The sequence below is a fragment of the Amia ocellicauda genome, chromosome 2 (assembly GCF_036373705.1).
Source record: "Amia ocellicauda isolate fAmiCal2 chromosome 2, fAmiCal2.hap1, whole genome shotgun sequence".
Taxonomy (NCBI): domain Eukaryota; kingdom Metazoa; phylum Chordata; class Actinopteri; order Amiiformes; family Amiidae; genus Amia; species Amia ocellicauda.
This window is the reverse complement of record NC_089851.1, coordinates 50,773,442-50,798,401: the sequence shown is the minus strand read 5'-3', so window position 1 is coordinate 50,798,401 and position 24,960 is coordinate 50,773,442. Positions and strand designations below refer to the sequence as shown.

General features: G+C 37.9%; 1 protein-coding gene across 2 annotated transcripts; it reads left to right on the top strand.

Annotated features, from left to right (window-relative positions):
• Positions 1-1,548: 1,548 nt before the first annotated feature.
• LOC136711428 (genetic suppressor element 1) lies at positions 1,549-24,893 on the top strand. 2 transcript variants are annotated; one of them, XM_066687701.1, is made up of 14 exons: positions 1,549-1,687; positions 13,133-13,354; positions 13,764-13,924; positions 14,844-14,986; positions 17,691-17,870; positions 18,191-18,364; positions 18,602-18,939; positions 19,286-19,568; positions 19,880-20,511; positions 21,583-21,704; positions 21,979-22,153; positions 22,450-22,641; positions 22,878-22,981; positions 23,733-24,893. In XM_066687701.1, exons 1-14 carry the CDS (start codon positions 1,609-1,611, stop codon positions 23,826-23,828), a joined length of 2,901 nt encoding a protein of 966 aa, XP_066543798.1. In that variant the 5' UTR covers positions 1,549-1,608; the 3' UTR covers positions 23,829-24,893. The 2 variants fall into 2 exon arrangements, with proteins under 2 accessions (XP_066543798.1, XP_066543807.1); XM_066687710.1 differs by lacking the exon at positions 1,549-1,687 and adding an exon at positions 6,906-7,570.
• The last annotated feature ends 67 nt before the right edge of the window (positions 24,894-24,960 follow it).

The window sequence follows — 24,960 nt, the reverse complement described above, 5'->3', positions numbered from 1 at the left end:
AGTTTGAATACTTTTAAGACTTCTCCTGTGTCTCTAGTGGTAGTGTAGTAATCTGCTATAGTCTACTACTTGTCTTGTCTCTAACCTAGTAAATGTCTTAAAAATGAAAGGTAAATCAACTTATCTGTCTAAGTCTGTAATCTAAGAATATCCTTAACTTCTTGTGCGATTACCTGTATCATTGCCAAATGGTTCTAAGAGTTTATCATGTATGTCAGCTGAACTGAGCCATTAATGTATTTCTTACACATATTCAATACAACTTTTTTGGTTTGCAACATGCAATGAAACAAGGACATATCTTTCTTCAAACTTGACCTTTCTCCAATGTCCCCTTGATTCCAGCGGAGTGACTGATGAGTCATTGAGGGCTTGTGGAACTTCTGGCATGTTTGGGAGGCCCCTAGAAAGTGTGCAATTGTCATGCTGTATCAAGCATGAGGAAGTGAAGAATAATGCTGAATCATTTCTACATACTAAGCTGCCAGGTAGATCTCTGTCAGTGTGCTCACCCTCCCACCCTTTCAGTCAGTCAGGATAATAATAACAAGGGGGAAAAAGGTTCCAGCCCAGCCACAAGATTAGTGTTTACTACCTGTCTCACTCAGTTGACGACTTCCTACATAGAGTAGACAAAAGACAAAATCTTTTATATATATATATATATATATATATATATATATATACCGGAATACAGTACTGTGCAAAAGTTTTAGGCAGGTGTGAAAAACTGCTGTAAAGTCAGAATGCTTTCAAAAATAGACATGTTCATAGATTATATTTATCAATTAACTAAATGCAAAGTGAGTGAACAGAAGAAAAATCTACATCAAATCAGTATTTGGTGTGACCACCCTTTGCCTTCAAAACAGCATCAATTCTTCTAGGTTTCTTCTAGGCATTTTTTCACACCTGCCTAAAACTTTTGCACAGTACTGTATATAAAGAAATCATATTGCGGATGGGTTGTTGTTGATATGTAATCAGTAAATCATAGAATGTCAGACTCAATGCTACCAACCAACCATGCTGATATAAAGTGCAGCACTCACACCTGGAAAAGGGACTTCTCTTTACAACACACAATGACCTGCAGACCACATTCACACTGTCAATGTGATGTTATTAGGTCAGAACATTACACAACATTCCATCAAACTGATAAATGTCTCTTTACATGGTAAAACTTTCATACACCTAGTCTCCTTTGCAAATCTGTAAGATGTGAGGTGCTTTCCAAACCAATGCATTTGCACCCAAATATATAGTGTTAGCTCCGAGGTTTTTCAGTTTATGAAACTCTGTAGCAACACTCTTCCAAACCCTTTGGAATAGTGTTTCAAGATGATTGATACTGAGAAGGGAACAGGAACCTATGTGGTCTGTATTTATGTGTGTGGGTATTTTCATTTATATGTGTGTACTGTCGTCAAGCAGAACAGAGATCTGGACACTGATGAGCAACGAGAAGCCTGTCAGATACAGGAAACCCATTTCCTCATCTTCTCATGTGCTTTGTGAAACAGAAAACCAAGTCGCAATATGATGTGTGACTGCGGAGATGAGGTACGTAAAGCACTGCTGAAGACACTCTGTCGGTATTGAGAGATGGCATCAAGCTACACGGCTAGGTACCTGCAAATGAAGCTCAAAGACCCACAGAGACAGTTCCAGAAAAATGCAAGAGGTGAGTGTGTAAAGATTTTCTAATTTCTTGAATTACCTATTCAGTTATTTATTATGCACCATGATTTATTTTTACTTTTTATTGATCCCTTATATTTGTACAGGTTTGTACAGGTACTGATCAGCTTTGTTGTTCTTGTGTCATCCTTGATACTGCACTTTTACAGTTTGTTTAAATTAGTAGCGCATTGGAAGGTAACATGTGCCAAACATGTGCTGAGTTGGAAAAGCTTAAAGGAAATATGCTATGGCCCAGAAAGATTACACATAAAAAATAACAGCATCTCTAGCAAGCTGTTCAATTTTCAGATAATGTTTTGAGCAACATTTATCATGAACAAACATTTGTTTGGTTTCTTTTTCTGTAATGTGAAACTAAAAGATTGTTGTAAAATGTATTAAAGTACACTTAAAAATGTAATAATTGGATGGAATCCATTAAAAAACATTGTAATACTTCAAATATAGGTTTATGGATGTAAATGTGTTGCACCAATACAAAACACACAGTAAGCCAAACTAGTATTGAGCATTTATTTTCTTTTTATGAAAGCAAAACTTGACAAGTTGTAATTCATCTGGTAAATTCTGCACAGACGCCTGAGTCTATTCTTAGTTGTGACATGAGGGAGGCACTGTAACTAGGTCCTACATTTGCGGTTAGCTCTCAGTTTTAAATACGCACTGTGTCTGAATGTTATGCCCCTCGCAAACTCCATTTTCTGGTGTGTGGTCAGAGATACAGGAAGTAGACTGAGGTGTGGATTTGAGCAATGAAGGCTGTTAGAAACCATATTACTTCTCACAGACTGAAACTTCAGCTTTGGTGGAAACCACAGACTAGCAGACTGGCCCTGTGAGCTGCAAACACAACTTCTCTTGTCAAATAAATTTTCAACCATTCTTTCCATTCCTGTTGCTGCTCTTTTGGTGAAAGACAAAAAATAGAAACAACAATTGTTATTATTATTTATTTATTGGCAGATGCCCTTATCCAGGCCGACTTACAAAATATATGAATAATTAAATAATAGAAATTGTAATCAAGCTTAAAACAACCAAATCCCTTCCCTTCCGAATATGTAAATTTTTGCTTAGAAAAATAAAATCTTAAAATATAAGATTATTTTCAGACCAATATACTACTAAGCCACACTTGTAAAGTTAGAAAATACAGCAATACCAAAGAAATTCTGGCAGGGTCAATCACATGTTTGCATTTAAAAGGTGCAATTTAAATTGTGTTGAGTTGATACAATTTAATGAAGCTGAAACAGTAATGAATTTGACAGTCAGCCCACTTCTTATTTTCTGTGTGGAGTGCAACGGTGTGTATTGAAGTCAATCTTGCAGTTAATAGATCTGTTTTGTCAGCTTTTGAGCAGGATAAACACTAAAATGTGACATTCTGAGTAAGGCCCCCATGGACTTGTAATTTCATCAGAATTGCACTTCTTCAATCAGTTAACAATCATACTGCTGGGGGAGAAGGCAAGTCCCTGATTAGTTTTGCTGTTCAAGGAATTAAAACTAAGACTGGCTTCACTTCCCTTTTCTTTAGCCCTCACTGCCCTAGAGAAGCAGCGACAGGGAAATTGGTCATATTAGTGAGGGATCTCCAAACTGATTTTTATCCGGACTATGCAAAAGCAATAATTTACTGAGTTACAGATCTAATTGAAGTTTCCATGAGTTTGCCAGAGGATTGGTTTCATGTGATATCAGGGGTGAGTTTAAAAGTCTAGGATTAACGGTGCCAGACAATAACCCAAACTATGGGCACTTATTTTTGGCTAACCCAACACAATCTGTGTGGTGGTTGTTGGTTTGTTTTGTGCAGAGAGAGAGGAGAAGCCATTCAAAGAGGGATTGAGGGGGTTGATCCAGACATCAGCATTTAAATTTGCTCAGTTTGATACTTTAAACTGCTGACATTTTTATTTGCATTTTGGAAGAAAGGTGATACATTTGCTATAAAGCTTCTTTCAATTTCTTTGCAGGTTCCCCTTCTTTAAAGTTCCCTTTTCTAGTACTGCAAAATTCTATACTATTTTGGGTTTTTCACACTTGTATAATTTTTTCCACCATATAGAAAACAAAAGATGCAATGTGTGTGGTAAGTCAAGAGGTCGTTGGAATGACCATGGCAAGTTGTGACTTATAAGATTAACCCTTTACTATCAGCCCCATTTTCACGTGGTTGGAACTTCTTAGACACACAAGTGTTTGATATGGAGATTATGTGACACCTATGAAATTAAACTAGACAACCTGTAGTATAATATTATGCATAGTTGATCATGATTAGACAAACTATATTACACTACTACCAACTTTTTTCACAAGAACAATTTTTAGTTTTTTTTAAATTTCGATTCCATTATAGTCTATGGGAAATATTGCTTTGAAAATGTTATGTTGAAATACCACTCAAATTGAAATGTGTAGAAGTGGTTTGGTGAAAATAGCATAAGAAATGAAGGAATAATGTGCACAAAATACTCTCGCCATTTCTTCCTTATAAGGGCCACAAGCATGTGGGACCACTCAAAGCATACAAACTACAGAATCAGTTTCTGCATTGTTGATCATTATTAGACACCCTATATTACAACACTACCACCTTTTTATCCAAGATAAATAAAAGCATAATTATGAATTATGACATTTGTGGATTTTATGAAAAACATGTCAATGTAAACTTATTTTTCTTACAATTTTCTTCTTACAAGTACTAGTCAAAATACAACTTTTAAGACACACTGGGTGAAAATTTGATAAAAACTGAAGGAATTATGATAATTGATTGAAAATGTACCCAAAATTGATTGGGTTCGAGAATTGTTATATTTTTTCCCCAAGTGATGGTGTTTATGGGAAAGAAGACATTTAATGGAGCTGGAAAAACACTTCGAGGAAGTGGCTCATAGCATGTCTGATATGGGAGTGCAGAAATCTCTTGTAGATAAAGGTCATAGGTCATTGCCAAAATAACTGAACTGAAGTAGGTATTTAAAGACAATGTGTGACAAGTTTGTTTTTCCTGAAAGCTTTTGAAGGAACAAACACAATATAAAACAGATTCACTGTTCAGTAATAATAATAATTATTATTTATAATAATAAAATCTTAGCATTTACAGCTTTCTTTAAAAATACAGCACTCTGATGTTAAAGCACATTTGGAGGGGATTGAAAAGGTCACTGCAAGGTCACTGCAAGGACATGCTGACAGACCCTCAATTAGAGATTTACAGCATGGCAAGATATATGTCTGGCAAAAGTACAGGCAGGGACAGCAGCGTTCAGTGTTTCAATTTATGTGATGCTATGGTTTATTTTCAGGTCAATGGCTCCCTCTAGTGTTTTTGTGGTGCATTGATTTATGTTTTACCTTTTTTGCCCATATAATATTTCTACCTGGTCATAATGGGGGAAACACCAAAAGTAATAAGGTACATTGCATTTCTTCAGTTGACTTAATTGTAGCTACTTTTTGTATCTGTCTTAACTCTCTCTAGGTATAGTTTAACTGAAAGAATGTTTAATTTGAGAACCACAGATATCAGTATGAGGCATCTTACAGAAACGTCACAGGGTTTCACAGGTGATACCCTTGTTATATAATAAGTGGTCATTTTAAAGAAAGTTCTACCATGGCAGTGCAAGCTTAAAGACATACAATAATCAGGAAACCAATATAAATATATGTTTTTGTCTGTTTAACAAAGGCACAGATTAAAACAAAACATTGACCCACTTGGCCATTATAAATCTGGTGATTTTAAAACGCACTTACATTTTTGTTTGTTTAGTGTATCTTCTACTGGGATCTTCGGACTAAAGGGACGGAGATGGGATATGATTAATGCTACGGTCGATATGGCTTCAGGTCACTTGGCAAACCCAGGAACAAAGCAGGAAACAGGCATTCAGGATCTGAAAGGGTCAATAGGCTACAGTTCAGTTCAGAGTAGGCTGTGGGGGGGAGGTTCAGGAGTTCAGAGTTTTCGTTGCTTCTTTGGCAAATACAAAATATTGATTTAATCAACAAATAGGGTGGCAAGATGAATCTTAAGATCTTTTAATATTATCATTATTATAAGATTATTATTATTATTATTATTATTATTATTATTATTATTATTATTATTATTATTACTATTAATAATACTAATAATACCATGTGTCTTTACTATTTACTATTTTTTTCCCCTTCTGGATAATGATACACATCCTAATATGACATGAACACAAACTGTCTGCCCCATTGGTTTGATTAGTAGATCAAATCAATTAATGTTGTGTCATTTTAAACTACTGAGGAGATAAGCTGCAATAAAAAGAAGAATACAACAGAAAAAAAGCCTTTTGTTCCATCCAGACATTTGATATCTTGTAGGGGATGTTTCAAGGCACATCTTTTTGGGAGGGATAAACATCAAAAGCTTGCATCCACAATGAAGTCCCATGAACCACAGAAGCTTATCATTTTTTCTCTCTCATTGCAACTCCCTCTCGAAAAGAGGCCCAAGTCTCATCCAAAACTTGTTTAGGGGACCAAAAAAAAACAGCAAGATTCAGTAAGTTGGAAGAAAAAGACAAAACAATCAACCTGGACATGTCTCTTCTGCAGAGAGTTAACGATGTGACAGGAAGGAGGGCGAGTTCACTCATGTGTTATTGCGGGACCTGGAGTTTTGCCCAGTGTTTACTAGTCGGCGTTCCCAGGCCTCTGCTGATTTCTCTGCTGTCCTCGGCATAAATTACTAAACCTCCCAATTGTATGCCAGGACTCATCAACAAGGGAGTGCATGAGAGTCTCCTCCTTACCTGGCCCTGGTCAGGGAGAGGCACTTGTCCCTTTCACAGGGGTGGGCTGTCTGGGCTCCAGCCGGGGGCAGTCAGGCACTGACCTGCCTCTGTAGAGAAGACCCCTAGGGGAAGGTCAAGGTCCTTTTGTGTGGTTGAAAGAAAGGTGACTCCTCTTCAGGCTGGGGAGCTGTTCATGACTTACTTCACAAGACAGAATAAGAGAGAGAGAGAGAGAGAGAGAGAGAGAGAGAGGGCAGTGAGAGGGAGATTGTCAACAGCAGCAGCAGGCTTTCCTACCCCAAAAAAGAAAAAAGAAAAAAAGAAAACCTTTCTGATTACCGGACACACAAAAGAGAGGCGCCCTCAGCTGCTGCTTGTCTATTGTCCCAGCTAAATGTATTGTCACTTTGCCAGGCAACGCTCTAGCAAAGATTGTGTATGTAGAGAAGCACCGTATGAAATTTGATCAGCGTGTCTATAAACAGACCTCTGTAATCTGCAGCCAAAGGTACCGCCGAGACTGCTCTTTGGACCTCTGTGATCTCTGGTTTTCCTCCAGTAGGAGAGCGGGGCTCTGTACTGTGACTTTTGGGGGATGGATACTAACCAGATTAAAGCCGTGGAGCACAGGACATGTGAGCCTTTTTCTTTGTCGTAAATATTATGGTGACTGTCTCGCACTTTGACTCAGCTGTGATGGTACTTTTCCACAGTATCGTGTAAGCGAACCACCGAGTGCCTTATCCAGGTCTGCTGCTGCTTTCTTTTGGGGGGGAACCTCAAATTACACCTTCTCTAGACCTGGGTGGTGAAGATGGGGCCACAGACAAATTGCAGGAAGGACATTTCCATACTGACTCAAAGCCTGGACTCTGTGAGGCATTTTTTTCTGGCTGGTTAGACTGAGCTGCAAAGTGATGTGCTTTATTTCTAAATACTCTCCAAGCAACTAGAAACTAAATTCATGAAGCTGTGGGGCTAAACCGTCTGTACTGGATGTGAATATTAAGCTGGAAATGTGTGAGTGAGGATCATGTCTGCCTCAAAACCTGCAGATTTCATCTCTCAAGGTAATCTATATATTTTTTCAAACTTCTCTCAAAGTCCACCCTGCTCATTTCAGCTTAGTGAGGTTGAGAGTTTCCTGCCTGTTTTCTACAACTCCAATGAAACCTGTTTCTCATTCTTTTATACAGCTAATTTCTGGAGAAAAAGGTGTGGAAAATTTAACATTTATCTTCACATAAACTTTTGAAAAGGATTTATTTTTAGCATAACAATAAATTACTTGTATTGACATAATACTTTGAAATATTGAATGGCTCAATTATGAGCTTTAAATATTGTAAAAACCCAGCGCAATACATTAAACGCTATATGCTCTAAATATTTCATAAACGATCCCAGGGCTGAAGCACTATCATGGAAGATTGTGTCCGTTAAGCAGTCCTTACACCATTTCTCTTTTGCATTGCATTCTTAATGTTCAATTGCACGGTTTGGTCTTGTGCATTTTTGACGGTGGTTCTAGTTCATTACCAGTGTTCTCTTACTTAGAGCTTGTTCTTGGTGAGCCTCCTGCTGTTTTCTTATAGAAACATTAGAATAAATGTCCCCTGCTAAGCCTGATGGCAGTGGACAAGAGAAACAGAAGCTGGCGGGGGTGGGAGTGGGGTTGCTGTCGGTACAGTGTGTTTGAAATGCATTACAAAGTAGCTATGGACCTCATACCACCGAGCAAGGTTAAAGCCATGGCCCAGAATACGCCTTTCAAGTCTTTAATCTCTAGATGCTGACTGAAATCACAAGTGGAATGAGTTTGATGACCTCAGCCTCACTGGCTGCGAACACCAGAACCCCTCAGTGATCTAATATAGAACGCAGGAACATCTTGGGAGCTCTTGCATTGAATTTGGAGACGGTGCCACCTCTGAATTGGCAGGGAAGCTGAACAATTCTCTGTGTAACCCATCAAGAAACAAAACCCACACATTGTTACCTGAGAATTCAATTGTGTTCCCTTCCAAGTAACTGCCTCTAGAAACCTGTCCTGCCGAGAGCTGAATTCTGTTCCACAGTACAGTCAGCCTCTGCGGTGATGCACACTGTGGGGAAATGTTTTATTTGTCTTTCAGGTTCAATGTAATGTAGAAGTTAATTTCTCTGAAAATACTGAGCATGGTACCTTCTTTATAAATATAAAACTGAGGCATAAAGGCTTCAGGATTTATATAGATTTTTGATTGTCAAAAGCATCCCTGAACTGAAGTCATGCACCATGCTGAGAATATGAACCTTTAAAATGTTCACAAGTTTCACTTTGCATTTGCTATTCATGGAAAGAGATGCATACATTCTTAACACTGCTTAATAAAGGTAGTTAAAAACTCAGTATGGCATCTGGCAAGGACAACAAAGTAATACCAAAAGCCTTAGCAAGGATTATATACTGACGCTGGTCCCAGCGCACTGAAGACCTTGCTTGACAGACTCTTGACCGGCTCTGATGTACTTTTCAAATGACAGATTGGTTGAGAATCTTCTCAGGAGTTTTTTGTCTTATGTCAGAGACACAGAGAGCTTGTTTTTAAGTTTGCCAGACATGGATACCTGTCGTATAATAAAATCTTCAGTTTGGTGAGGATGTGAGATTGGAACATGTGTTAGTAACACAAAACATGTTACAGCTTTCTCGTTATTTTAACAACACTGAAGTGCTATTTATGTGTGTATGTGTCACAGATTTGTAAATGTGAAAAAAATATGCATTCAGTGTCTGAAATAAGGATTAGTTGCTAGTTAGATGAGTTGCTTTAATATCCTTTTAAATTATTGATTATTTTAGAATGAAATCAAACCTACATTAAAAACTGAATTAGATACAAAAAAGAAATGAACAAATAAAATAGAGCGTATTGAATTCTTCTAGAAGCAAATAGGAAATATGTTTTTTATTATATTTTTGGCATTAACACAAATAATTTATATATCTGTTTCTATTTTTCTCATTCATAATTTACATTTTCAAAATAAATGTGCTCTTCAGATTGCTGTATATAATTCTGTAAAAAATATAAAATTACAAGTCCCCTTTTCAGTTCCTATGAATAATGGCTCAAGTACATTATTTATGTACTGTATCTATAATGAAACAAATCAAAAATTCTGCCTTTCTGTACAAAGCCATACATTTAGTTGTTAAGATGCTGTTCTGTTCGATTATTTATTAATTTGTTTATTTACATAGAGAAAAAAATAAAAAAGGGATTGTATACACTGTTTTATATGAAGATTTATTTATCAATTATACTATAGTAATTTTTGAGAATGCTTTTCTTTGTGCAGTTTTAACACCTAATAACATTGTAGTCAACACCAACTATAGCACAAAGGATATATATAGTTATTGTACATTAAAATGTATTATCGTCATTATGCATTAAAGTAATACAAAGAGCAACAGCTCAGATCTGTTTTCCTTTCTGCTGAAGTGACGTTACATTTGTCTTGATACATTAGTTAATAAAATAAATAAATACATACATACTTTATTATTTTGGGCAACTAAATCCTCAAAGCAAACAGAATTGTGTTTCAATTCACATTGTTAAAATAAATTATGCAAAAATAAATAAAAACATTTAAAAGTTTTCTTAGCCTAGAAAGAAAGAAAAATGTAATGTAGAGTTCTCATATGAAATCAGATAGGAATGAACTTTGTTAATTTATGCGGCACCTATGGAGTATATTTCTAAGACTCTGGCTCACAACAAATGAAGAAAGCCTTCGATCAATCACAGTCTTTGAGTGGTCTTATCCTAGTCACAAAGCAGCCTTTATTGCAAGTCCAGCCCCTGCTGGTTTGTGCTTGCTCTGATCAAAATGGCTTCTGTATTGTCATTATTTATGGTTCAGCAGCAGCTTTGAGCTTGACCTTTCGTCCCACTCTCCTGGGGTCATGGGTCAGTCTGCAAATAGTATTTGACATTGCCTTGCGCTTGACCAGCCATGTCCCTCATCAAGAGGTCAAACAACAGGTCAGAGGTGAGGGAAAGGTTAGAAGGATGGTTTTTTTCCTAATTTATTCAGGACTATGTCAACCTGAAGTGAACCAAGATCTGTTGTGTGCTCACAGGTTTTGAAACACACGCTGTCTTTCTTCACTTGATAATTTGACGTAATTAAGTACACTCCTTTCTCTGATAGTGATGTCTTTGTCCCATTATTATTATTATTATTATTATTATTATTATTATTATTATTTTCAGCTTTTCACAGGGAAAATTTGATAGTATACCTTTTCAATTAAGTTATATCAGTGCTTTATTTAATTACTTTAACTTTCAATACAGTGGAGCAAAGATGTATAGTACTGTGTAAAAGTTTTAGGCAGGTGTGAAAAAATGCTGTAAAGTAAGAATGGTTTCAAAAATAGACATGTTAATAGATTATATTTATCAATTAACTAAATGCAAAGTGAGTGAACTATCCAAATCCATATTTGGTGTGACTACCCTTTGCTTTCAAAACAGCATCAATTCTTTTAGGTACACTTACACAAAGTCAGGGATTTTGTAGGCTTATAGTCAGGTGTATGATTATACAATTATACCAAACAGGTGCTAATGATCATCAATTCAATATGTAGGTTGAAACACAATCATTAACTGAAACAGAAACAGCTGTGTAGGATGGAATAAAACTGGGTGAGGAACAGCGAAACTCAGCTAACAAGATGAGGTTGCTGAAGACAATTTACTCTCAAAAGTCATACACCATGGCAAGACTGAGCACAGCAACAAGACACAAGGTAGTATTCCTGCATCAGCAAGGTCTCTCCCAGGCAGAAATTTCAAGGCAGACAGGGGTTTCCAGATGTGCTCTTTTGAAGAAGCACAAAGAAACGGGCAACGTTAAGGACGGTAGACACAGTGGTCGGCCAAGGAAACATACTGCAGCAGATGAAAGACACATCATGCATTTCTGCAAATGGAGTTGGGGGATTTGGTCAGAATGAATTGTCTCCTCAATGCTGAGAAGTACAGGTAGATACTTATCCATCATGCAATACCATCAGCGAGGCATCTGATTGGCCCCAAATATATTCTGCAGCATGACAACGACCCCGTAAAGAAGAGTAAGGAGTCCTGGAAGTGATGGTATGGCCCCAACAGAGCCCTGATCTCAACATCATCGAGTCTGTCTGGGATTACATGAAGAGAGAGAAGCAACTGAGGCTGCCTAAATCCACAGAAGAACTGTGGTTAGTTCTCCAAGATGTTTGGGCCAACCTACCTGCCGAGTTCCTTCAAAAACTGTGTGCAAGTGTTAGCTGAGTTTGGCTGTTCCTCACCCAGTTTTATTCCTACTACACAGCTGTTTCTGTTTCAGTTAATGATTGTGTTTCAACCTACATATTGAATTGATGATCATTAGCACCTGTTTGGTATAATTGTATAATCATACACCTGACTATATGCCTACAAAATCCATGACTTTGTGCAAGTGTACCTAGAAGAATTTATGCTGTTTTGATGGCAAAGGGTGGTCACATCAAATATGGATTTGATGTAGCTTTTTCTTCTGTTCACTTACTTTGCATTTAGTTCATTGATAAATATAATCTAGTAACATGTCTATTTCTGAAAGCATTTTTTTCACACCTGCCTAAAACGTTTGCACAGTACTGTACATAATTTGCATAAAATACATTTCAACTATCATATTATAACTGTAATAACAGTACATGTGTTCCATGACTTCACTTCCGCATTAGAAACATCGTTACCAGAGGTAGAAATGACATAGGAGGCTTAGGGATGAGTTCCAGGACTTCAGAAAGGAGGGGATGTGGTAAAGTAGACAAATTAAAAATAATACTTGTAAAATAATAATTGTAGAATGTGTCTGAAGACATTAAATATGGTTGCTTGGATGACATAAAAGTGGTAATTAAATTCTTTTATTAAATAAAAATAAATAAAGGTTCCCTTATGAGGATCTTGTGCAATGACAAAGGGGAAAGGCAGACTGGTGAAGCACACAGCTGATTGGTCCAGGTCAGGGACACTCATGAACCTCTTCAGTGATTGGCTTCTGAAAATGTAAACAAACCCCTCTCAGTTGTGTTTACAGGGCAAGTGTATATTTCACATTTTACATTTTTCAGCTGCTTCACATTACTTGTTTTTCTTTAAACAAACAATTCAAAAAGCATACGTGTCTGACTTCATTATAAAGGAGCTTCATTCACAGAGGTATTACTGTATATATTATCCTCCTACATTCCAACTCCTACATGCCAATTGCGGTTGAACTGAGAACTGAATTATACACACTTATGAGATACTTACATTTTCAATATCAGAGCATTTTTCACAATTATATTAACATATTTTGTACTTTTTTTAAGTTCCTGTATCACCAAATATAACTACACATAACAGTTATTTATTTTGGAATCAACCAACAGCAGTGAGATCAGAGAAGTCTAGCAAAAATGTTAATAGTTTTGTAGCTTCAGAGAATATATTATATTAATTAAATGTATTCAGCATCTGAAATGTACATGAAAAGAGAAGAAAATGCGATGCTCTGTGCTCAGTGCTGTGTGTGTGTATGTGTGTCTGCAGGTATTGGCCATGAGCGCAGCCCTCTAGGAATGGCGGCACCAGCTTTGAGGAGCACCGCTACCGTGACCCCCCTCACCCCGGTGACCCCATCTTCCTCCAGGCTGTCCTCGCTCTCCCAGAGGGGCGTGTCCTCTCACATCTCCTCCTCTGCCACTGGCAGACACTCCGAGAGCTTTGCCGCAGCCCTGAGGAAACTGGCCAGGCAGTCTGGGGACCCCCAAGGTAGAGGACCAGGCCAGCCTACACTATGTATTCATACCCTCTGTAGTTTTGTCACAGCACATAAATTAGTATTAGATAAAAGTCTATCCTGACCTCATGAATGATCTGAGTTACTCATCATATGCTAAACACATTGTTCCTGACCCTTCCTAGATGTTGGTCTAGGACAGTACTCTTCAAATACAACTACAATCTTCAAGTTCCACAATCTAGGAGGGCTTCTATCAATCTATCACCAGGATTTGACCTAGGAAAAAGGCATACATTGGTTCAGTTAAGTGTATATGAAGTTCAGTTTGCCTATTAATCAATAATCTGGTCCTCAAAGTCTGGTTTAGGCTGCTTCTCTAGTTTCAGCATGTACCACAGTATGGGTTCTAAGACGTGTGCTTTTCCGTTTTGGTCCCAGAATCCCTTTATGGTGTTGACGAGCATTCGTCCCCAGCCCTGCAACCCTGCTCCCCTGGCAGGGCCCCGGTGGACACACAGAGAGTTGGGAAGCCAATGCCTGTGGTCAGCATCCCCCCCACACGACTTGGGGGTGATCTCTGGAGGAATGACAGCTCTCGGGTACGGTCTGCTGGGTGATATCTTAGTACCAAATCATTGTCTGTGCAACACTTACAGTTAGGTTTCAGATCATTGAATTGGTTAATATCCTTGTAGACTTTAATAACAGGATGTTTAATGTCCTTTAGTCATGCTTGACTTTACAACACTAATTCACCAGACACTGTAACTAAGGGTTATATTAAATTATGAGGATAAGTTAATTGATAAAGCATTCTTTCCAGCCTGTATTGTTCACTCCAAGTCAATGAGTTGGACAGAGGACCGAACCAATGAAAATTGCGGTAGCCTAGTACGTATGTATGGTATACAGAAGGTAAATGTATTTCCAAGAGCATTAACAAGAGCCTGTTTTAAAATAATATTTTGTCTTGGTTTAGCTATGAATCGCAATCAACCCTCAGTCAACACCTTTTTTTTTCTTCACAAATTCTGTTTCCTTGTACAGAGTACTTGCATTCAAATCTATCTGTGAGTATCGCTGACAGAGGCATGAACGAAAAGTGGCATCTAGAAAATTGAGCAGCCCGCAAACCACAGTAGAGATAGTCATCACAGAATATAAAGAAACTGACCAGGACCAAGCCATGTCAGCAAATCCTCTTCCTTAATTTCCAAAAGTAGTTTCAAGCAACAGCTTTTTGTGCCAACAATAGTAAACTGAGTCAAGTTTTCTAAGAATGTCTCTCTCCAGTGACATGATTCTCACAGATGTGTTTGTGTAACCTCTGTGCAGGCTATATTGTCACAGCTCTGGATGGCACTGCAGGTCCAGTCCCCAATGCTACCCACTTTTAAATATTTAAAATATATACGTATAGAAACATCAGATAAATTGGACAAATAAATGCTGTTTTGTTCAGAAAATATATCTACAGTCCATGTGATCTGACGGTCTCTCTCTGTTGCTTTTCCACAGCCTTTCCTGATTCACCACAGCAGGAACGAGCTCCCTCTATCAGCTGCTTACTTGTTGAAGCATGAACGGACCACTGGTTCCTCTCTCCCTGCTCATTATTTCCACAGAAGCAGCGCCCAGGAGACAGGGCCCCCCTCACTGAGGTGTGTGCTCTCAAGGGCCAGGAAGGATATGAGTTGCCATAATCATCTTTTATCTGAAACACAACAGGAGCAGACTGTTGAAATGAGCAGGCCTTCGGCTGACATCAACATGTGGCACAGCAATCCCAGCACACAGAGGCCTCCGTGGCTTTTTCACTGCCAGTGTGTGTTCATATTGTATTTAATTTGGGCTCTATTTTTAGTTGCTCTCCTCTCCTTTTATCTATTGAAGGAATTAGCACATATTAAAGTAACTGTACTATCACAGGTGAACGTTTTTCTACATCTTGTCGTTTCTTTCATAAATAGAAGATAGAAATGGAGCTTCATATACCAGAGTAGCATGTTAGGAAATCAATCGATAATTTTCACTTCCAAGCATCAATATCCCAGTGATTATGTACTCATGGGTCTGCCAGTGAAGGTTGCACTGATTAGGTGCCTTGAGAAACCAGCAAGGCTCTTTGGAGTGTCACTCGATTAATGTTGCTTGGAGGAGCATTCAATAAAAAGTGCCATACAAATATAATTGCACAGAACACAAAGCAATCATAATTAATAAGGTAATAATGGTTAGACAACAAAAGTGATTATTTTGATGTATTCTGACTTCCTGCTCATAACATTTACAGAGGATAAATACAAACCATTAAAAAGAAGTGCAGGGAAATCACAGTCATTGGAAATAGCTCAGGTGTTAGGGTTGGTTGAAATTCATACTACACCTCTACCCCAAAATCTGTCCCTGGGAGTCAAATTTTTTTCCCCCGTTGTAGGTGAAACAGCTTTATAATCGCACTTGCTTTGGCCCTGGCATTAATAGTCCGCAAATAGTTTTTGTTAGAGCTAACACAGTATATGCAGTTAATAAATCTGTTCTACAATGAATAAATTATATCTCCTTTCTTTCATTTCACTGATTATATAAGCTTTCTTAAAACATATAACACTTGGACTGAACTGCTAAATGCAACCCTGTGGGCTAGGTTTAATCTACATCAATCATTTGGTCTGCGTGTTCACTTAAAATATCAGAAAACTCTTTTAATTACACATTGTTGTAAAAAAGGATTGTAGTATTTTAGCAATTAGGAGCATGGACAACTTTGTCATTTTGCCAACTGATATACATAGATTGTTAAGTAATATGAACTAATAATTATTATTTTTTTAAACATTTTGGAGATGATAATTTTTACTTATATTTTCAAAAATGTCAAGTAATCAACATTATAACTTTGATTAAGACATGCAGACAAGATGTGCAATATGCAATGAAGATCGCAGTGAAAGTTTTAAAAATTATATAAATGGGCTCAGCTTTGTGTTTCGACTTTCTGAAAAAAATTGCTTTACCACGTTATATCCGAATTTGAACTATATATCATTATGTGTAATTACATTTTTGAATAATTAAAGGGTTTGAGCTCAGCAATGGGGGAAATCCGTAAAGTAAACAAATCAGGGGGATACAAAATTGATTGCTGAAGTTTGCAACATTATTCAGTTTGTATCCATATGTTAGTTAGTAATTGTATGCTGTGTACATACAGTATCACTCTACCCCACTATCCCATTTTGACAGGCCTCAGACCTTTCTGCTGGGATATGCTAATGAGTGTAGAACAAAGATGAAAAATCCTTTACAAAATGGGGGAGGGGTGTTGTTTGTATAAAAGCCAAATACTTCCACTTTTCTGGTATTGTTAAGTCTTTTTTTTTGTACACTGTCTGGCAATCTTTGACAATCTTATCTGAAAGATTGGAGTAGTTAGTCGCCATGGCAAATAATGATATAAATAGGAACAAAGCATAGAATCACAGAACCATGCAGGACCAGCAGAGAAACAACACATGCTACTAGAAAAATAAGTACTGGGAAAAGAAGCTTTACATTTTAGAAAATGAGACTCTGAGGAGAAACATCACACAAGGAAGTGTGAGTAAACTAACAGGATGTCTTTTGTAGCTTTAAAATAGTGCTCCTTACTCTTAAAAACACAAACTCCAACTGAGAACGACATTTAATGTCTCTGTTTTTAAATCCTCTGTGTCTTAAATTTGGAACTGTAAATGTACAATCACTTTTGGAAGAATCACACCTGTGCCAAAAAGAATATACATTTTTCCCATGGCAGACACATGTACAGCAAAAATTGTACAAATGCTGATCAAGGATTTTCTAAGCAAATACTGTACTTTGTAACTGTGATGTTATTTTGACCAAACTATAATAATAATAACAAAAATAACAATAATAATTATAATTGTTACATGCTTGTTACACTGTATCAAGTTGCTGGTCCTGCATACTTTTCTCCATGAATACAGTTGTGATTACTGAAATACAAGAATTACAAAAAGTACAGTGACAAAGATACAGATATAAGGAAGTCAGACTTCTGACTTCATCATCTGTAAAAAAAAAAAAAAATGTGGCTTAAGAGGAAAAAAAACTCTTTAACCCCTGCAACTGTCACAGCCCTCTGGTGGTTGGAGGCTGCATCTCCCTTAGCACTCATTGTGTCCTGGCTAATTTTAATGTTACATAGGATGCCTGTTTTAATACCCTTTTATAATAATAATAATAATAATAATAATAATAATAATAATAATAATAATAATAATAATAGGTGGTACAGTGGACCCAGGTTTGAATCTGCCCTTGGAAATCACATCTCCTCTTTCTCTCCCTTTTCCCCAGTTTGCAGAGGGCAGCAGGGAAGAGGTCAGATGGGTACCCAGCAGGATTCCACCCCTATATCAGCAGAGACGCCGTCCGACCACTGCCCACCTACCCCAGTCTGCCCGTCCACTCAGCCGCCTCCAGCTATTACTACCCAGCCTTCCTGCCACACTTCCCCCTGCATCCCACTCTGTGCATGTGAGCCCCAGGGCCTGGCCAACTGTGAAGAGCTCTCAGTAACAACCTACCAAATATGGGTCAACATATAGAGATCTCAGTCTTTTTCAATGCAAATGTTTTTTTTATTTCTTCATAGAAAACATTAGCTATTATAGACATAGACATTTGCATAAATATTCTGCAAAGTGCTCCTCAGTTGAACATACCTGAATGGTTATACATCTCTGGTGTGAAATTGACAGGGAAAACACATTGTTGCTGAATCCTGAAGAAGTAGCCATCAGATACCCATCTCTTATGATATTGACAGCTTGTTCCCTGTATCTTTGTTCCGACAGGTTTGAAGACCCATATTATCTGTCTGCCCAGACACCTCTCCTTCACTCCTCAGAGATGAACACTTTCTCTACATTTCCCACCTCTGGCCTGCAGCTCCCTTCGATGTCTTCAGACACAGCCAGTGTCCGAGCTACAGTACTGCGCAATGCACAACACAGGAGCCATACAGATAGGTTTGTTAGCATGCCCTCAGTCAACAATGCTTAATGTGCACTAACTTTATTAATAAATTAATATCACAAAAACCGCAAGAGGTAGCTAGATCCCCCTTTTCAGGTTATTATATAAGAAGTTAAAACTATTTTTAACCAGACTAGACTTCGCAATATAGAGCTTGAGCTTTCCTAACTGTTAACCTTTGAGTTAATTGTGGCCTCAATAATTACAGCTTAATAAATGTCTCCACACAGGAGGAGCAGAGAGGACATGAACAGCCATAGACCCAGAGAAAATCACCATGAAAGTGACTCTCGCAGCGTAACCCCAAGAAGTGGGAGGAGCAGTGAGACTCCGCTGGAGAAGGAGAGGAAGAGACTCCGAGAGCCTCCCGAGGAGAAAGACTTCTGTAGAGAGAAAGAACTGAAGCAAGATAAAGAGATGGATAAAAAGAGTCCTGAACCTCGCTTCAACAACCACCACAGCAACAGGAGCCCTTGTACTTCTTTCTTTAGGCCTCATTCTCAAAAACTGTACCAAGTACAAGAGCAAAGCCCGTGGCACCGGACATCTCTGTCCTCAGCGCCGATAGGTAGGACTCTCTCTTTTTACCTTTACCGAATATTTGAGGGTTTTGCAAAGGCCACAAAGTGTCTGAAACAAGAGAAACATATGACATATTTAAGATTGCACATTATTAGAGGCCTCTTGGTCCATCAAGCTTATTTGGATACATTCTAGCACCTAATTGATTACATTATTTCATCAGTTTTTCTCATGATGGGTCTTATTGTGCTTACGTCAATGACATGACTGGGTAAGACCTTTAAATCCAATAATTACATTTGTAGTAGTAGCAGTAAGGCTAACATACCAATGGCAAAAAATCTGAATTACTATTATAAACAGCCTATTATAATTTATGTTTTTTCTCCCAGATCCCAAAAAATCTCTTCAGTATGAGAGGGCATCTCGTTCCTCAGAGCTTGAGAACAACACCCACCTCAACTCTGCATCAACATCGTCCTCATCACCTGCCAGAATCTACCCTATAAGTCCCTTGTCCTCTTCATGGCCAGGTGAAAAGGAAGGTCTTTTTAAATGTAACTTGAACCTATTTAAACCCCAACACACCAGCAAAGAAGAGGCCCCAAATCACATTTCACCACCAGAAAAAGAAAAGCTGAGCATGTGCATGAACCTAAAAGCAGGTGACACAAGGTAAGTTAGGTTAATTAACAGAAATGTACAAACTTGCTGAACACTACGCTGTGTGATACTCATGTTTTTTTTCAGAAACCATCCCTTTTAGTCATGGGCTTTATGTTCTTGGTTTAGATTATGATAATGATGAATATTATAATTTCTAAGGGTGTGTGTTAAGAAATAAATACTACTACTATTACTACTAAGTAAGATATTTCCCATCTGTCTTGGAAGCATAATCAGTGTTTCCCTGTCAAAATAAACATCCCCAAATCCTAACATTCCCTAAATACTTTGGATTGTCCCTTTTTCTGTTTATCCATTAGCTCAGATGAGAAGGCCAGGGAGGACCAAACACTCAGGACTGGGCTGTTGTCCTCAAACACTTCACGAATCCACCTGCGGGAGGCAATCCCAGAACCTAAGGATTACTCAGAGGTTCTCGACTTCAGTCAGAGGGGCAGTTCTGCTGTCAAAAGGGATTGGCATGAACCTGTACAGCAGCATGCCAAAGGGTCTGCTAACAGCACGTCCCGTCAAAGGACACACTCCCCAGAACTCCTCACTGCCAAAACAAGCTTAACGGTTGCACAGAGGGATCACTACAAGAACTCTGCAGGAGACAGTGCAGCTGGTCTCAGCTCGGTGCCTGACTTGTTAACGCACATTCCACGTTTTCCGAGAGCGCATCATGACAGCTATCGGCAGGACTTGACTGGAAAAAGCAGCAGTCCGGGTGTCCAAGACTCTCAGGTGCTTTCTCTGGATTTATCCATGACGACCTTAGATGGGGCTACAAATCTCAGGGTTACAAGTCATTGTGGACAGAACGAGCCCGGGTCTGGAATCCTTGGTGCTCCCAACCACGTTGTCCAACACTGGAGGCAGCTGGAACTGAAGCCACTCACCAGTGAAATGGTTCCCTTGGAGAGGAATGTAGAGCAGTCCAGAAAAAGAGGTATGGATGCCTGCCCTTGTCTACCAAGAAACCCTGGCAGACTCAAACGCCCCCAGTTCCTACAGTGCTTTGACACTAGCATGGTATCCTATGGAGAAGGATATGATATAATCCAGATTCATACCAGTATAGCAAAATTCAACTGATATGGCCAAGAGGCGATCACTGGTCAAGCAATTAAGAATTAGAATTCAATTTTATTCGAATATACAGTTGATTCTTGCAAACAGAATTACAAAGAAGGAAAAAAAAGGACGGTTATGCTTTTTATTCAATTGAGAAATGTCTTATTTAGCCGTAACTAAATTATTTAGTTAACAAGGCTTTATTGGCATATGATGTGTTGTTGTACTAGAGTATTATATGTAGTGCATTCACCCCAAAATGATACTTATAATTGGATTGTTCGATTCTAACAAGAAGTTAGAATATAGGAATGTTTTTCTGTCCTAGCAATTTAGACTTCTATATGCGTCTGTTCCTTGTATCAGTAATTCTTATATACAGTATTTATTTATGTATTTATTTATATTGTATAGCTAATGTTTGCAAATTAATTCAATATTAATTTCAAATTCCCTTTTTATTTTATTTTGGAGTTGTTGTGATCCATTTGAAACTTGGAACTCCCCTTCTGAACGTCTTTGCTCAACATAATGTGCCAAAACATTTTCACACAGGAAAATCAATCCTTATTGACTTAACATTTAATCATTAACCAGATCTTTTCAGCAAGAGACCAAGTAATGCAGTTTAGTCATTGTGGGTTACAAGTTTCAAATGTGTGGTAATATATGCTAAATGTTAAAATTGTGTATTTTCATATAAACGGTTCGTGTAGAGACAAAGATACAGAATATATTTTTTCTATCATATTTGAACATGATACATTTCTTAATGTTCCTGAACAGAAAATAGATAATTATATATCCTTCAACCTCACATGAAAGTGAGTCTATTAGAGATACACTATACTCTGTACACTATATCCTGGGTGTATGACCAATATCAGCACAGAGTCTTTGTGGTTTTCCAACCATAATAAATTAAGAACATTTTGCTCATTTTCAGGTCTGAGTTTCCAAAATGAACTGTCTGGCCGAGAAAAAAAAGAAAAAAAATCCAAAAAGCTTTATAAATTAATGGGAAGATATTCAAAACGTCTACCTGTAAAAACAGGGGCTTCATCAAAGGTAAGAAGACGCCCTTTAAATGCTTCACCCATTGGGGAAACCCAAGTCATCTACATTGTGACTCTGTAGACTGGAAGCTTAGTTTGCATCTCTGAAATGGGTTTCATAAAAATGTAAATTTCTTCCGGCTACTGGTACTCCCAAGGATTTGTGAGAGAAAAAAACAACAACTGATTTACTCAACTCAACTAAATAACACCAAATCAACAAAGCGTGCTGATTCACATCTTACTTCTAAATTAACTTTTTTTTTAATTTAATTTCATTTTGGTAGGCAGAACAAGTGCTTGTAGAGTCCAGTCTGCAAAAGCCAGTCTCTAAGTGCTCGGGGGCAGAGCAGGAGTCGGTTCAGTCCACAGGAGGTCCAGATGAAACTCTAGATTTCAAGGAAAAGAAACAGTTCCTGGCGCTCTTGGACCTAAAGCCTCAGGCAGCATCTCAGGGAGTGGGTAAGTTCAAATCTGTCAAAACACCATGCCTGGTCCTTGTTTTTTGTTTGATAAACAGGAAGAATGCCTTAACATGTTTCCTGACCAGTGAACAATTACTTTGAAATAATATTTTATTGTACTCTTCACTACAGATCCAGGAATATCATATTATTGATGTGTTTAGTTGGATATACATTCTAAAATAACAGCAAGTATTGACACTAAAAAACACTTCTCTCTGAATGCACAGAAATCACTGTTCTGTGAAATAAATACATATTTCTCAGAGTTACAGGAGTGTCTTCATCTTTTAGGAGATGATGGGTATTCCAGCCCTGGTTCTCGGTCACAAGGTCCAACGGATGAAGAGGTTATAGATTCCAATCCTTCCAACCTTTCCGAAGAGGAGGAGCTCAAGGATTCTTGCTCTGAAGGGGAAGCAGTTTGGATGCCAAAATGGCAGGGCATTGACGGGGTGTTTGAGACCTACACAGAGTACATGGAAGGTGATTTGATAGCAGTTGTTCATTTCCACACAGTGATTCTTTAGAGTAAGAACTGAAACACACAATATAAAGTAACACTTTGGACTATACATTATTGCCGTACACATTTTAATAATCTTGTAATAAACATTTCCTTGTGCAACTGTGCCATTTGAATTTGCATACATACTTCTTATAATCTATTCAGTATTTGGGTTTAAGGACAGAAGACTCACTCCGTCCCTTACTTTCAACAGAGAGAGAACTGGAAGAAAGTGTTCTTCAGGAGCAGCTGATATCGCTAAAAGAGGAAAACACAGAACTGAATCTAACAGTAGAGAATTTAAGTTCTCATCTGCAGGTAAGCGAGCACAGATACTTTATTAGCATTCTTTTAATGCATCCCCATCCCCAATCTAAGCAAGGGATCAGTTGAAACCTGGAAAGAGGCCTATTTGAGTTCCTTAAATATGAGGAAGGTGGAGAAGGAAATAGATTTCAGTGTGAACTTGAATATTTAGTTGTCATTTCTACACTTGAATATAAAGGTTTCAAGCATATAGTGTTACACTGGATCTGGTTATCTTTCTATTCACAGGCTGATCCCTGATGCATTTGGTGCAATAAATTTATCTTTGCCGGGAAAATATCCCAGACAACGTTTTAACAACAACAATTTAAAATTACACCCTATTCCCACAACAACACTTCTTGTCAAAAACTGAAAGGGGATATAATTCAACTAAGTTATGGGAATAAGGGAGGGAAGCTACATAAATGTTATAAACGCAATTAACCAAAATATCCACACAGTACATACAAAGATCAATACATACCAATTTCCAAACAGTGTTGGGACATGTTGCTCTGGTAACATAGCTAGCTGAATTTGAAGCTCGCTTCTGAGAATGAAAATCTCATGTTTATGTCAAGATATCCTGAAACTTAGCCGGCTAACCCAGTTATCCATGTACAAAGAACGGACCCCTGACCTGGGAGGCAGCACTCTAGCCCTGTAGTCAGTTAGGACCTTACCCCACGTCTGTATATTTATATATTGGATCGGTTTGAAGCATTTTCTTATGTATTTATGTTTGTTCTTTGTATTGCAGGAACTGGAGTCAAACAAACAAAAACTGGAGAAAGAGCAGAAGTGTCATCAAGCGGCCATTGACTGCCTCAAAAAGTGCCTCACGTTTACAGTGTAGTTAAAGGTGTTAGGGACACTTTTTCTGTTTTAAAATGAGACAAGTAACCTGTAATTTAAGATGCAAGCAATGTGGAAGTGATGTGATTTAGAAGGGCTATCCCAGCTTTAAAAATCATCCAAAAACAGAATGTGAAGAAGTACAATCCTGCAGAACTGGTATTCCTGATCGATATTCTGTACCCCCTTCAAAATATATGTAAATAGTCAAAAAAGTTGAACTGCTTGGAAAAATGTTCACAAGCCCTTGATCATAAAAATAATACTATCACAAAATGTAAAGCAGCTGTAATGCAGACAACCATATCACAGCAAAATATGAGCTCTGCTACTGCTTTATGTGGGAAAGACAATGCAATGGTACAGAGTGTCACACATTTTGACCCGTCCTCTCACCCCTTTATATTTAATGTGGAATAATTAAACTTTAGCCAGATCTGTCATTATTGCATCATCAGACACATGTGCTCTTGTGGTAAAGCTTCCTACCCAGTAAAGTGCTCAATGGGGGAAAAAAGGAGCTTGATTCTCAGACCCCAACACCAAGTATGTAAATCTTGTGTCAAAACCTACTGTGATATTGCAAGAGATACTGGCAGAACCTCAGAGCTCTCTGTACAGGATTCAAGCTAGGGTTTCAAATTAAGCATATTGTGGGATTCCCCCCCCCCCCCATCTTTAATGTATTTGGAATTAAGTTCAAAGCATTATAAAAGTATCTTTAGGATAGCTTATTGTCATGACACAGAGTACCAACCTTATAAATAACAAGAGAATAGTAAAGAATTGTACAAACAAGACAATGTAGAGATCATTTAACACAAAACTACATTCCCTGCTTTACATCATGATACACAGCTCTGTTTTTGATACCATTTCTGATGCATTAAGAAAATGTAATTAAATGTCATGTTGTCCTTACATGTTTAACACAAATGGAGGTGTGGATTTAAGATGTAGGTGTTAAATCAAAGCAATAGCTTTCAAAGTGAACTGTACATGACCGAGCAGAAACCTATTTTTGCATTTAGAGCGGTTTATGAAAATAAATTATTTATAAAGACAATCTGGGGAATGAACACATTTTGTCTCCATTATGATGCATACCACAAAAAAAAACATTGCATTAACAA